At 52.7% G+C, this 14277-nt stretch overlaps 1 protein-coding gene across 3 annotated transcripts in view; it reads left to right on the top strand.

Moving 5' to 3' along the window:
* Positions 1 to 14277, top strand: part of GOLGA3 (golgin A3) — a 43838-nt gene that overhangs the window by 13958 nt on the left and 15603 nt on the right. For all 3 annotated transcript variants that reach the window (XM_059139110.1, XM_059139108.1, XM_059139109.1), the window contains exons 5-12: positions 3556 to 4214; positions 4608 to 4719; positions 6347 to 6653; positions 8017 to 8219; positions 11012 to 11149; positions 12880 to 13041; positions 13327 to 13695; positions 13945 to 14022. In XM_059139110.1, the coding sequence (XP_058995093.1) occupies positions 3556 to 4214; positions 4608 to 4719; positions 6347 to 6653; positions 8017 to 8219; positions 11012 to 11149; positions 12880 to 13041; positions 13327 to 13695; positions 13945 to 14022 (2028 nt within the window). The remainder of the gene's footprint in view (positions 1 to 3555; positions 4215 to 4607; positions 4720 to 6346; positions 6654 to 8016; positions 8220 to 11011; positions 11150 to 12879; positions 13042 to 13326; positions 13696 to 13944; positions 14023 to 14277) is intronic.

Here is a 14277-nt window from a genome sequence, read left to right as displayed (position 1 = left end):
CCCGCGGAGCAGGGAGCCCGATGCAGGACTTCATCCCGAGACCACCCCCCCCTCCCCCCCGTCATGACCCATGCTGAAGGTGGACACTTAATTCACTGAGCTACCCAGGCGTCGCTGATTGTTTCTAAATTTTTGAAATTGCAAACAGTGCTGCAGTGAATGTTTTGTGCCTTGGTGTACTTTTGTGGACAAAGCCTTGAATGTCAGATTATTGGGTAAAGGTTTTATGTGTTTGTTAGCTTGATGCTCTGCAGTCTGGATGGCCGGACTGGTTGATACTCCAGCCGGCAGCAGTGGGACTGCTAGTGTGGTGTGCTTGTGAGCACTGAAGGAACAAAAATTGGATTTCGTTCTCTGACAGGTGACAACAAGTGTCTCCTAGCAGTTTGTGCTTTTTATGTGTTCGTGGTTTTTGTCTTTTTTTTTTTTTTTTTTTTTTTTTGAAGATTTATTCATCTATTTTAGTGGGGAGGAGAGAGGGAGAGAGAGACTCTGGCAGCGTCCCCGCCAAGCCCGCAGCCTGAAGCTGCGCTGGACCCCACGACCCTGAGATCACAATCTGAGCCGAAACCACAAGCTGGACGCTCAGCTGACGGACCCGTCCAGACGCCCTGTGTTTGTGTGTCTGTCAGTCTTTGCTTATTTTTCTGTTGGTTCTCTTTTTGTTAACATAGGTGCTATAGACAGGAAATTGCCCCTTTCTCATCTTTATTGCAATTTTTTTTCCCTGTTTGACAGTATCTTCTAACTATTTCCCTGGCATATTTTTCATTGCACATCCGTTTTAAACATTTGTAGTCAAGATTTTCTATCTTTGCTGTTACTTCTTTCAGGGCTTATGTCATATTTCAAAAGGATCTTCCCATTGGAGGAATATAAGTTAGCTTACCAGTGTTTTCTTCTTATTAGAAAAGTATGAGGTAGTATAAAAATATTTTTATTATTTATTTATTTAATATTTTATTTATTTATTTGACAGGGAGAGCGAGAGACCAGCAGGGGGAGCAGTAGAAGGAGAGGGAGAAGCAGGCTCCCCACCAAGCAGGGAGCCCGATGTGGGGCTCGATCCCACAGCCCTGGGATCATGACCCGAGCCGAAGGCAGGCACTTAACCATCTGAGCCACCCAAGTGCTCCTAAAAAGTACCTTTAAATGTGTTTCTTTAACATGCGTTGGATGCGGTCGAGAGGCGGGGACTCACCCCTGTGCGGGCTGCGGCGTGGCTCTCACGTTGCTCGTTCCCTCAGCAGTTCCAGTTCCTCCTTGTTGTGCGGCTCCCCGACCATTGGCAAACCCCGCTGTACGTGGATGGATTTCTGGGCTGCATTCGGTGCCATCCGCCTGTCTTGCACTTTTAAGTTCTCAGTGGATCTGATTACTGTGGCTTTACAGTCTGTGTTAGTATCGGGACTGGCCAGCATATCCATTGCCCTGCACCCTGACCCTTTTCCAGCTCTCTTTGTTCATTTATCTTCCCGTCACATCCCAGTATCATTTTGAGATGTTTCCCTTTCCCCACCTGGTCCCCTTGCCTGTCGTGATTGCACAGACTTGGTGGCATAAGTATCGGATTGGCTGTTTCTCTGTAAGAGAAAGTCATTTTGAAAAGGCATCTGGAGGTGGCGCCTGGGGTGGCTCATTCAGTTGAGTGTCCAAGTCCTGGTTTCAGCTCAGGTTGGGATCTCTGGATGGTGAGATCAAGCCCCACATCAGGCTCCACAGTGCAGAGTCAGCTGAAGATTCTCTCTCTCTTCCTCTCCCGCTACACTCTCTGCCCCTTCTCTTGCTCACGCATGCTCTGTCTCTCTTAAATAAAATCTTTACGAAATAGCAACAAGGAACAATGTCTGCTATCAACCTCCGTCTCCTTTCAAGGCCCTCTGGGAAGTTGTAGTTGACATAATAAATATAAGAAAAAGAAGTGGGAGGGGCACCTGGGTGGCTCAGTGGGTTAAGCCGCTGCCTTTGGCTCAGGTCATGATCTCAGGGTCCTGGGATCGATTCCCGCAACCGGCTCTCTGCTCAGCGGGGAGCCTGTAAAAAATCTTTAAAAAAAAAAAAAAAGAAAGAAAAAGAAGTGGGAGATACAAATACTGAAAAAGAGGAAAAAATGTTACTATTTGTAGGCAATGCCTTGGAAAACTAGAGGATCAGCTGAAAAAATTAGAGTTTATTAAACTATTCTAAAATTATTAAATTAATGATTCAGAAAATTGTCAGTTTAAGACACAAATATGAAAAATTAATAGTTATGCTAACATGACTAGTTATAAAATTAGTGGGAAAAGATAATAGTTTTAACAATAAAATAATAAAGTATTTAAGAATTAAGTTAAAATGGCGATAGGAGTGGTTTAGAATTGGGGCGCCTGGGTAGCTCATTCAGTTAAGTGTCTGCCTTCGGCTCGGGTCATGATCTCGGGGTCCTGGGGTTGAGCCCCACATCGGGCTCCCTGCTCAGCGGGGAGTCCGCTTCTCCCTCTGCCTCTGCCTGCTGCCCCCCGCTGCTGGTGCTCCTTCTGTCTCTGACAAATAAATACATAAAATCTCTAAAAAAAAAATAGTTTAGAATTTAGATGAATCCTACATCTCTTCCTTTGTTGAGAAATGTGCAAGCTGGTATGAATAAATGGGAGCAGCTTGTTATCCCTAAGTAATTATAAAGCTAAGGTGGTTGTCACTCAGCAGGGTTGGCTTTTTTAAAGATTTTATTTAGTTATTTGAGAGTTGGCAAGAGAGCGCATGAGCTGGAATGGGGCAGAGGCAGAGGGAGAAGCAGGCTCCCCACTGAGCAGGGAGCCCGATGCAGGACTCGATCCCAGGACCCTGAGATCATGACCTGCGCTGAAGGCAGATGCTTAATGACTGAGCCCCCCATACATCCCAGTAGGACTTTTCCTAACTTGAACATTTTCGGGGTGCCTGGTGGCTCAGTTGGTTGAGCATCTGACTCTTGATCTCAGCTCAAGTCATGATCTCAGGGTCATGAGTTTGAGCCCTGTTTGGACTCCACACAGGGCATGAATCTTAATTAAAAAATAATAATAACTTGAGGGATGCCTGGGTGGTTCAGTAGGTCAGTTGTCTCCTTTCCGCTCAGGTCGTGATCCCAAGGCCCTGGGATCGAGTCCCACATTGGGCTCCCTGCTTGTCGGGGAGCCTGCTTCTCCCTGGGCCTGCCGCTCCCCTGCTTTCGTGCGCTTGCTTGCTCTCCCTCCCTCTTCCTCTGTCTCTCTGACAACTGAATAAGCAAAATCTTTAAAAAATAGTAATAACAACTTGAACATTGCAGGTCTGTTGAGAAAAGTGAGTGCAGGAGGACTTTAGGACAGTCTCCTAATAGCAGGGTCATGGGGAGGGACTTGGTCTGGCAGAAATTTTAAGACGATGCCAAGTCACAGTTAGGAGAGGTGTGTGCCGGGACCTGTGACTGGGTGCGGAGCTGGTGTGCTGAGGGTTTGCACAGGGAGCGTGCTTGGTGCAGCCTTTCTGGCCGGCAGAATTTGAACACGGCTTGTCGCTTTTCAACATCGTCTCTATACTTTTCTTTCTCAGTCCAGTCAGCCTGCGGCTAGAACGAGACTGTCTAGCACACTCGACCCGGAACTCATGCTGAACCCAGAGGCCTTGCCCCGGGCCAGTGCTGTGGCCCTGACGAAGGAGTATTCCTTCCTGCGCACCAGTGTCCCTCGAGGCCCAAAGGTGGGCAGCTTAGGGCTCCTGACACATCCTAAGGGGAAGAAAAGTTCCAAGTCAAGCAAAATTCGGTCTCTGGCTGATTACAAAACTGAAGACGCAGGTACCGGGAGTTCTGGCGGAGACGTGCCTGCTGCAGACTGTGCCAGGGGCTCTCTGAAGCAGAACCGCAGCAGTGTGACATCCGTGGTGTCCGAGGTTAGTTTGTGTCCTGAGGCTGAGGACCACCTGGAGAACGCGTCCCTGACGGGTGACAACACGTCTGAGGCCGACGGGAATGAGAGCGACACCTCCTCCCACAGCAGCGTCTCTACCCGCGGTACATGCGGGCTTCTGGTGACCACCGTGGGCGCTCGAGAAGACTCCTATGTGGTCAATGGCCAAGAGATGGCCGCTGGTGCGCTGGGCCAGTTCCCCTCCATCACGGATGTCCTCCAGGCCGCAGCCGCCGAGCACCAAGACCGGGGACAGGAGGTCAATGGGGAGACGCGGAGTCGGACAGACAGCATCTCCAGCAGGTGGGTGCCGCCGGCAGACCGCCCCTCCGCTGCCGGAGCTGCCGGACAGTGCGGTTCTGCCCTCCTGGCTACGTGCCTCATCGTCCCCAGTTCACGTCCACACAGCTCTGTTGCCTTGTAAGAGACGGAGTAGGTCAGTAGCGTTTCTGTTGTTAAGATACGGTGTCTTCCAGCGTTTGTGCAGACGCGTCTCCGAGACTGCCCGGTGCCTCCCCAGCTGCCATTTCAGTGGGGTGTTCCGGCTCCGTGGGGGTGTGTGTTGGTAGCATCTGGAAGGGCACCAGTGCTTCCCTCAGATCTTGTGACTTACTGAAAAAAACCTGGGGGGAAGAGGAGTGGTGTGAGGCGCCCTGCGATGTCAGGCGCCTGATGCTCTGTGCCCTCGTCCCGCAGCGTGTCCCTGGAGAGCTCTGCCACCGAGACCCACGACGCCATGCTGCAGGCCCTTAAAGACAAGATGAGGCTCGAAGGGCAGCTGGAGGCGCTGTCTGCAGAGGCCAGTCAGGTAACAGGCGCGCTCGGCGGGCCGGTGTGCCACGGCTCTGGGAGGGGTGTGTGACGCCCGGCGGTTGGGTGCGGTTGTGCACACGTCTCGAAGCGGCACCCAGGGCTTCTGTGTCCTCCCGCTTTGTCTGCGTGCTTTGTCAGCCTCAGCGAGAAGTGCCCTGGTTTCCTCTCTGGCTGCGTGCCTCAGTTTCCCCGGATCTCTGTCCGAGCCCTGACCTCACAGTCCTGTGGCAGATTTCACTTCCCTGGCATCGTGAAATTGTTGTCTTCGTCCCTTTAATTCTCTTTGCTATGGCTTCTGCTTTTTTGTGAATCTTGCTGTTTTCTCTTTGTTTCCATCCCTTAATTTTCAGCTGTCCCGCGGACAGTTAGTCTGCGCAGTAGCGTCCAGCCCTCTCGGTTCGGGCTGGAGAGCAGGGGCACACGCGGGCTCAGAGGTGGTGGCGTGCCGCGTGTGTGCTCGAGGATGGGGCGCAGGTGCGGCTCTGCCAGATGCGCCTCTCAGGCCTGATGTGGTGTTTGCGTGACGTGGGCCTGGGACACAGACTGACCCCTCCGTACGGAGACCTGTGTCGATGGGGGAGGTGCTCGCTGGGGATGAAGGTGAATTTTGGCGGCCCGTGACTGGCAGTCCGTCCCTCTTTGCAGTATCCCCTCACGGATGCACTGTGCTGCGTCCTCACGTTCAAGCCCGCGAATGATGTCGGCACCTTTGTTTGCTTTTACTGTGCTGTGCCTTCGCTTCCTCCCGGGACACTGATTTGCTCTTCAGTTGTGTGAATCGTGACGGGTGTGAGCCCTTGTGGCTTTTCTGTAAAAATCCAAATTCTTCCTGCAAACTCTCCCTGTTTTGCTCAGATAACTCGATTTTCTTGGGTATTTATTCTTCTGTTTCTTGAATTTGATATTTGTCTTCCCGATGTTGGTTTCTTCTCGTGTGTGTTGATGTGCATTTGTGTGCCCATCTTTGCATTTTGGAATTCCTGTCCACACCCTGATAGACTCATTTGCGGGCAGGCAGGAGATGCCAGTGGCAGATGGGGCCTCTGCCCTTCCGTTGTTGTCTCTTGGACATTCTTTGCTGCGCTGGGGCCTAAGGCTTGTCCAGGCCCCACCTTCCCTCTTAACTCTTGCTTTATCCTACGCACAGTGTCCCTGTGGTTCCTCCTGTGCTTTGTGCCCCGCGGCCCTAGCTAGAGCCCCTCGGAGCCCTTCTTGTGTAGCGGGAGGCGGTCTTTACCCGCAGGCGTGTTGCACTTGGTGTCGTGGGTTCCCTCAGCACTCCGGGTCGTCTTTCTTCGTGTGTATGCGTGTGCACGCCAGTGCACTTGTTTTCTGAACAATTGTGTTTTCCAACATCCTTGTGGACGAGCAGGTGCCTGCGTAGTCGGGGCACTCCTGTGCAGAAAGTGAGCAGACTGTGTGGTTGCCCCTCCCGCCCCTTCGGCCTGTTTGGAGAACCTGCGTTCTTTGGGGGAGAGCCATCATGGGAGAGCAGCTGAAAGCTTAAGAATCACAGCCTTTCCCCTCTGTGTCTCGCTCGTTCATCCTGGCGGCCCTCTTACTGCACAGGGTGGAACTGGCTCGTTTTTTGAGAGTCCGTTTCCGGCTGGGGGTCTTTGCAGGCACTTAAAGAGAAGGCAGAGCTGCAGGCGCAGCTCGCCGCGCTGAGCACGAGGCTGCAGGCGCAGGTGGAGCACAGCCACAGCAGCCAGCAGCGGCAGGACTCGCTCAGCTCGGAGGTGGACACCTTGAAGCAGTCTTGCTGGGACCTGGAGCGAGCAATGACCGACCTGCAGAACTTGCTGGAAGCCAAGAATGCCAGCCTGGCGTCGTCCAACAGTGACCTGCAGGTGGCGGAGGAGCAGTACCAGAGACTCACGGCCAAAGTGGAGGAGATGCAGAGACACATCCTCAGTAAGGACAGCACAGGTGAGCGCGCTCCCGGCCCGGCCCGCGGCGGTTCCGCTCCTTAACCCTCTCAGAGGCTTCCCACAGACTGTGGTCTGACTGCGGGCGGGTTCGGCTCCTCTGCTCTGGGGACTGACCTGTTCCACTATACGCCGAGAGGTGTTGTAGTCCTGCTGATTTATGTACAGGCTGTACACTTCTCTAAAGTAAGTACTGTTTTTGGTTGAGTGCACGGAATTCGGCATATTTTTGCACATGCAGCAAAGGGGACCTTTTAAGTCTGGCTTGCAAGGCCTGCCCTGACCAGAGCCCGCTGGGCAACAGAGCTGGCCGGCAGGCACTCCCACGCGCGGAGCCGAGGGCATGGCTGCTGCGGCTGGACCGGGGCTGCCTTTCCAAAACGCCCCCACTCTGATCTCTGAAATGCATCTGGCCCCAGGGATGTCTGATAAGGGATCGTGGATCCTCTTAAACTCTCATTTTTGTTTGTTTTTTAAGTTCTGGGAGTAGTCTTTCTAATGGTGAGTGTTTTCTTAAATGTTGGGTATAATTTTAATTTTCGAGTGTTTGACCAGTTTTGTTTGTAGTGTGCTTTGGGTTATTGTGCTTCCCGTCTCCTGCTTTCCTCCCCTCCCGCTCTTGTCAGTGTTAGGAGTTGGCCATATCAGCACACCATTGGGTTTTAGTGGAATTAGCAGCACGATGCCATTCTGTTTATTGACCCAGATGCCATCAGGCCTTTGAAGACCAGAGACCTAGCACCCGCAGTGGCTTTGTGGACACACAGTTGACCCTCAGTATCCATGGATCCCTAATTGTGAATCCCCTGGCTCATTCCGAGTGGTTGTAGCCCCCCAGAGCAGTACTGCACTCGGTCACTCGAAAGCAGGGGCGCTCTGTGCAAGGTGCGAGCTGCCCAGCATGCTCTCTCCCAGCTGAGCAGGTGCCCTCGTACAGTTTAGCATCACCTCCTTTGCATCTTTGTACTTTTTAGGGTGGTTTTACAATTTAAAATGAACTCCAGACACTGTTGTGTGCTCTTAGTGCAAGGAGTCTGTGATGTGTTTCGTGGAGAAAACACGTGTGTTAGGTGAGCATCATTCAGGCCTGAGTTCAGTGGCTGTGAGTTCAGTGCTGGTGAGTCAACAGTACAGAGTAAACGAGGCGCCTTTACCACGTACACACACACGAAACAAGGTTGTGTATTGATCAGCTGACCCGTTTCCCACCGGGGAGCCACGATTCAGCACCCACGATGGCAGCGTGGAGAGAGTCAGCCGTGTTTCTCACTTTGCCGAGCACCTGGCTCTGCTCGGCGTGTCTGTGCCGAGCTGCAGGCTCTCCTGTGTGCAGCAGGCCCCTGAGCTGCTCTGCTTGCTTCCAGTGCATGACTTGCGGCAGCAGATGGCGGCCCTGCAGAGCCAGCTCCAGCAGGTGCAAGGGGAGCGCGCGGCTCTGAGCAGCAAGTTGAAGGCGTCCCAGGCCGAGATCGCCTCTCTGCAGCACGTCCGGGAGTGGTACCAGCAGCAGCTCGCCCTGGCCCAGGAGGCCCGGGTCAGACTGCAGGGAGAGATGGCTCACATCCAGGTATGGCCCCTGACGTGTCTCTCCTGTACAGCAGTTCCCTTTTTCCTCAATTAGAAAGTCTTTCTGTTTTTAGATTTTATGGATACATTTTTCTTTCTTTCTTTCTTATTTTTTTTTTAATGTAACAGGTTGGTCTTTCTGGGTTTGTTTTTGTTTTTTTTTTTTTTAAGATTTTATTTGACACAGAGAAAGAGAGAAAGAGATCACAAGTAGGCAGAGAGAGAGGGGGAAGCTGGCTCGCCGCTGAGCTGAGAGCCCGATGTGGGGCTGGATCCCAGGACCCTGAGATTATGACCTGAGCCAAAGGCAGAGGCTTAACCCACTGAGCCACCCAGGCGTCCTTATGGATACATTTTTGAGAACTCTGTTGCCCGCTCATCTAGCCTACACCCCATCCTGCGGGACAGCCACCCTCCATGACCTTCTGATCCCAGGAGTCTTTCAGCTTCTGCTTGCACATTTTAAATTCTTAAGTCCCCTCTCTGGAATTTCTGTTCCCGAAGCTCTGATGAGTCCCCCCCAGAGGAGGGGGGCTGCCATTGTTGGAATCTAGCTCAGCCCGGTGTCTGCCTGGGTCTCAGGACTCGCACACCAGCTCCTATGTCCTGGTCACTGCCCTCCTGGGTCATTGCTGACATGCACAGAGCAAGCACAGCATGTGTCACCTCCTGGTTGGAGTTTCACTGGCTCCAGCTGCTTGGGCACCAGGTCTGTCCCACATGAATACTCTGAATGTTTCTCTCTGTTTTGTTGGGGGTACAGGTGTGTCAGCCTCTGAGTCTGCACGAAGAGTGGGGGAGTGGGTGACCATCCAGGCCCGTGGAGTAACACTGGGTCCTGCACTTTTCCTTGAGGCCTCTCCCTCTGGGCCCACTGTGCTCCAGAGGCGCTCGGGATGGCAGACAAGTGCCTGAGAGGCACTTTGCTCCACATCTTGGTGCTTTAGACTGATTAGATCGTGAGAATGACGAGTGGTGCCTTGGTCAGCCTCTATCCTCTTTTTGAATTCCGCTGCAGGTTTTGTTCTCTCTCCCTTTCTTTTGTCTTTTCTTCAGATAAAATATTAGAGGTTAGTTAAAACTTATTTATTAAGGGGGCACTTGGGTGGCTTAGTGGGTTGAGCCTCTGCCTTTGGCTCAGGTCGTGATCTCAGGGTCCTGGGATCGAGCCCGGCATCGGGCTCCCTCCTCAGCAGGGAGCCTGCATCCCCCTCTCTCTCTGCCTGCCTCTCTGCCTGCTTGTGATCTCTCTCTGTCAAATAAATAAATAAAAATCTTAAAAAAAAAGAAAAAAGAATCCCTGGCACAGATCTTTAACAAAAAACAAAAACAAAAAAAACCACACTTACTTATTAAGTAGAAGGTATAAATTACTAACTCCACCAAATGCTCTTAAAAAAAAACACACACACACAGAAAATCTAAAGTCTGTGAATACATGAAATAGAAATATTCTTAAATTTGTGTTTCATATATTTTAAGCCAAAGGACCATACCGATAAGCATTTATTCTACTTACAACATACATGGAAATCACTGTGCAAGTTAATGCAAGCTTGAAGTGACAGTCATTTATACAAGGCATAAATGCATATTTAAAGGCGTTATTTAAAGCAGCTACATTTATGTATCTTGACATGAGACAGAAGTGGAGAGAGGGCCCCAGGCAGTGGAGTCTAAGAGCCAAGACTGCGTTTTCTCAGATACCTTGGGAACCCGGGGTCAGCATTCCTGATTAGGAAGGTGAAGGCATTTCCTCCTCTCCTGCTGACGTAGAAATGTTGCCAGGCACATTCAAGAGGCAGGACAGAGCAGGGTGGTCTTTTCTCTTTCATTGCCTTAGAACACAGTCCCAGCAGATGGTACCTCCTCCTCTGCTCTGGGTAGCTTCCACTGAGACCCCAACATTCACAACTTCTGGTCACATCTGCATCTCTCAAGACAAGAAGTGTCCACATTAGATCTGGAAGTAATATGCAGGAAAATCCAGTCACAGACCTGTGTTCCCTCAGGGCTTCTCTTTCCTGAGCCCCTCTCAGGACTGGCATGCTGTGCTCGATGCCTTCTGTGTGAGAGACGGCGGGTCAGAGGAGGCCTGACTGTGTGAAAGCTAGGGGTCATCCTGGGCCAGCTTGCTTCCTGGGAATGGCCAGGGTCAGCCTGTATGGCCAGTATCTCAAACAGGCACTGAGAGGGCAGGGCATGAGATGTATCTGGTCCTAGTTGGTTAGGTCATCTTTTTTTTTTTTTTAAGATTTTACTAAGTTGACAGAGAAGATCACAAGTAGGCAGAGAGAGAGGGAAGCAGGCTCCCCACAGAGCAGAGAGCTCAATGCAGGGCTTGGTCCCAGGACCCTGGGATCACGACCTGAGCTGAAGGCAGAGGCTTTAACCCACTGAGCCACCAGGTGCCCCTTGGTCAGGTCATTTTGGGGGCAGATTCCAATCCCTGCTGTCCCTGTAACCAGATGAGGCCCCTCAGCCCTGGGCTAACACATATACCTTCACTAAGAACGTTCGTGTAGGTCTTGCAACAAAGTGCGTAGCCTTGGGGGGATTGACCCGTGACCTCAGGACTGCCAGCCTGCCCCTCTTAGGCACAGCAGCCCAGGTGGTCAGGGTGAGTGACAGGAGGGTGGGCCGTGAGCCCTGTGTGGGGGGTCCTGGGGAACAGCTTCCCCCAGGGGCCATCGGTGGGTAGGGACCCTCCCCGTCTTGGCCTCAGGGATAGCCCAGTCTGCACTTGAGCATGAAATCTGGCCACTTTCTACCTTGTGGATTTTTTCTTTGAAGGTTGGACAGATGACCCAGGCAGGCCTCCTGGAGCACCTGAAGCTTGAGAACGTATCCCTGTCACAGCAGCTGACGGAAACGCAGCAGAGGTCCATCAAGGAGAAGGAGCGCATTGCTGTCCAGCTGCAGGGCATCGAGGTGAGGGCTGTGTGTCCCGGGACCTCGGCCAGTTGGTGTTCGTCTGGGGCGTCTGGGGTTGGGGCTTCGTTTTCACGCTGGTCAAGGTTCAAGTTGACAAACACACGTACATAAACACTGACATTATGTATACTTACATTCAAGTGTCTTTTAAGATAATCTGTAGGACAAGTAGCAGTGATTTCAGGTTGGGGACTCTGACCCTCACATTCACGGGAAGCTCCTGTGTCTCTCTGATCTGAGCTGCTGGTGCCGACTTGTCTTCAGCTCTCCCACGTGGGCCTTGCACTTGGGCAGGGGCTGGGGCTGGCTGGCAGGTGGGGGAAGCAGTTCAGCATGTTGGATCTCAGAAGGCCTCATAGGAACAAGTATTTTCTTGTCTCTGTGCTCTCTGCTTGTGTCCTCTTTAACCCTCGCAGCCACACGCCTGAGTTAGGACAGGACCGGCTGCCTCCACAGATTGTGCCTGGGGTGGTGGGCGCAGCAGCTTTGACTGGTCTCCTCAGCTCTGGGACCCCATATGGTTTCTTACCTTCTCTGAGCCTTGTTCCCTTGTTCTATGAAATGAAGGTGATAACGCGTACAGGCTTGTCGGGAAGGTGCCCAACATCTGGGCAGCGTGTGCCTGGCAGCTGTGTGCCAAGGATGTGGAAAGACGGTGTCCTGGGACTGTGGCCTCTCCTCTGTCTCCCGCCTCTCTGCACACCCCGTGTCCTCACGGGGGACGAGGGTGACGAGGGATCATTGCGGCACAGCAGGCATCTGCTACTGGGGCTCAGCACCAAAGAACTGAAAGAACTTTAAATTATAAACTGATGTTTTTCCCTAAGAAATACATCTAGGTGTTGGGTCTTGTCTACATAATCACACCGTAAGGAATGCGATGTTTGTCTCACAGCCCTCCTGTGGTTTCGCCAGCTAAGTGAGAGTGTTCCCAGTAGGGGAGCCTGGGCGGCTCGGGTCATGATCCCAGGGTCCTGGGACCGAGCCCCACATCAGGCTGCCTGCTAGGCCGGGAGCCTGCTTCTCCCTTTCCCTTTCCCTCCTTGTTTTCTCTCTCACTTGTTTCTCTGTCAAATAAACAAAATCTTAAAAAAAAAAAAATGTTCCCAGTATCCCTTCCCCAACACAGGGATGCTCTGCAGTCTGTCCTCGCCTTAGAGGCAGGGAAGGGTCGCTCATCACTTTATCCCATTTCTTTTCTTTCTTTCTTTCTTTTTTTTTTTTTTTTTGGTGAGGAGATGTATTTTATTTAAAGATTTTATTTATTTACTTAATAGACAGAGATCCCAAGTAGGCAGAGAGGCAGGCAGAGAGAGAGGGGGAAGCAGGCTCCCCACTGAGCAGAGAGCCCGATATGGGGCTCGATCCCAGGACCCCGGGATCATGACCCGAGCCAAAGGCAGAGGGTTTAACCCACTGAGCCACCCAGGTGCCCCTTTTATCCCATTTCCTCAAGCTGGTCTTGTGCTCACTTTGACCCGGCCGGCCCAGGTGTCAGCAGAGGGAATCATGGGCCAGGAAGTGGGTGAGGTGGCCTCTCTCTTGGGCAGCAGGAGGTCACCAGCCTTGGGCCTCTGTGCCCCTTGGCTCCTCACTGTGTGGGTCAAAGACAGGACAGTGAGGTGAATGAGGTTTTCCCACTCAGTCTGCTGTGGTTGTCAGGTTATCCTGATAGTGTTGTGTTGTTGTTGTTGTTGTTTTTAAAAAACACTGTTTTCTGTGCTCAGGCCGACATGTTGGACCAGGAAGCTGCCTTCGTGCAGATTCAGGAGGCAAAGACGATGGTGGAGGAGGACCTGCAGCGGAGGCTGGAGGAGTTCGAGGACGAGAAGGAGCAGCTGCAGAAGGTGGCGGCCTCCGCGGCATCCCTGGAGCAGCGGTTGGAGCAGGCAAGCGCCCACCGTGCCTCGCGTGGCTGCCCCGGTGCTGCACACAGCCCGTCCCTGGCCTCACTGCCCGCATTGGGGCCGGTGCCTGCTGAATCCGTTACCACATCTCCTCAGCAGTCCGGCTGTTGCTGCCATACCTGGCCGGGTGTTGACTCCATCCTGGTCTTCCACCCCAGAACTTTCCATACAGAACATTGACCCCAAAGCGTCCTGAACACACTCCCCGAGCAGGGGCAGGGTTTTTGTTGCACGGCAGTCCTTGTGAATCGAGTCCCTATTTTCCAGGTGAATCTGACTTTGCAGCAGCGAGACCAGCAGCTTTCGGTGTTACAGCAGGAGCACCTCGACCTGCTGAGGCAGCTCACCGCAACACAGGAGACGTTGCAGGCCCGGGAGCAGTCCCTCGACGACCTGCAGATGCGCTACGACGAGCTGCACGCCCGGCTGGAGGAGCTGCAGGGGGAGGCCGCCTCCAGGGACGACACCATCCGCTTCCTGCAAAATGAGAAGATTGTTTTAGAGGTGGCTCTGCAGGCGGCCAGGAGTGGCAGGGAGGACCTGGACAGAGGAGCCAAGCGCTTGGAGGAGGGCACCGAGGAGACCTCGCAGGTTTTAGAGCAGTTGAGGCAAGACTTAGCCGTGAAGTCCAGCCAGGTAATGTGCTTTGCTGCCATTTTGCTGCCGAGGCTGAGTTTGCTCAGTTGGCTCAGTAAGAGGGATCCCAGCTCTGACCCCTGAAAAGTGCGGAGACGCGGGGTTTGGGACACTGTCACACTGGAGTCTTGCCTATGTTGCTGTGTGCTCGCTGGTGGGTTCACTGTGGACTGAGACAGGCGGGAGCGGGCACCGGCCTCCCCGGGAGCAGAGCGGCCTCAGTGACGGCCGCGCGCGTGTCCTTTGCAGGTGGAGCAGTTACAGCAGGAGGCCGCCACCCTGAAGAAGCAGACACAGAAGATAAAGGAGCAGTTTCTTCAACAAAAGGTAAAAACGCGTTGGTTTTCCTTACGCACAGCAAGTGTGTGACAAAAAATGCCGTGTGGTTTAATCATTTATCTAGAACAAAACTGGTCAAGTGGGAAGCAGTGTTAGACCCCCACAGGTTTGTTTTTAGCTGCGCTCTCACACACACACACACCCCCCCCCCCCGTTTTACGGTCTCTAGTCCGGACGGCTTCAGAGTAGGGTTGGCATCTGTGGTGTGGATCTTGGTCTTGGTCCTCCGTCCTCTCAGAGGGC

The sequence above is a fragment of the Mustela lutreola genome, chromosome 11 (assembly GCF_030435805.1).
Source record: "Mustela lutreola isolate mMusLut2 chromosome 11, mMusLut2.pri, whole genome shotgun sequence".
Taxonomy (NCBI): Eukaryota; Metazoa; Chordata; class Mammalia; order Carnivora; family Mustelidae; genus Mustela; species Mustela lutreola.
This window is presented reverse-complemented; position numbering and strand designations above follow the sequence as displayed.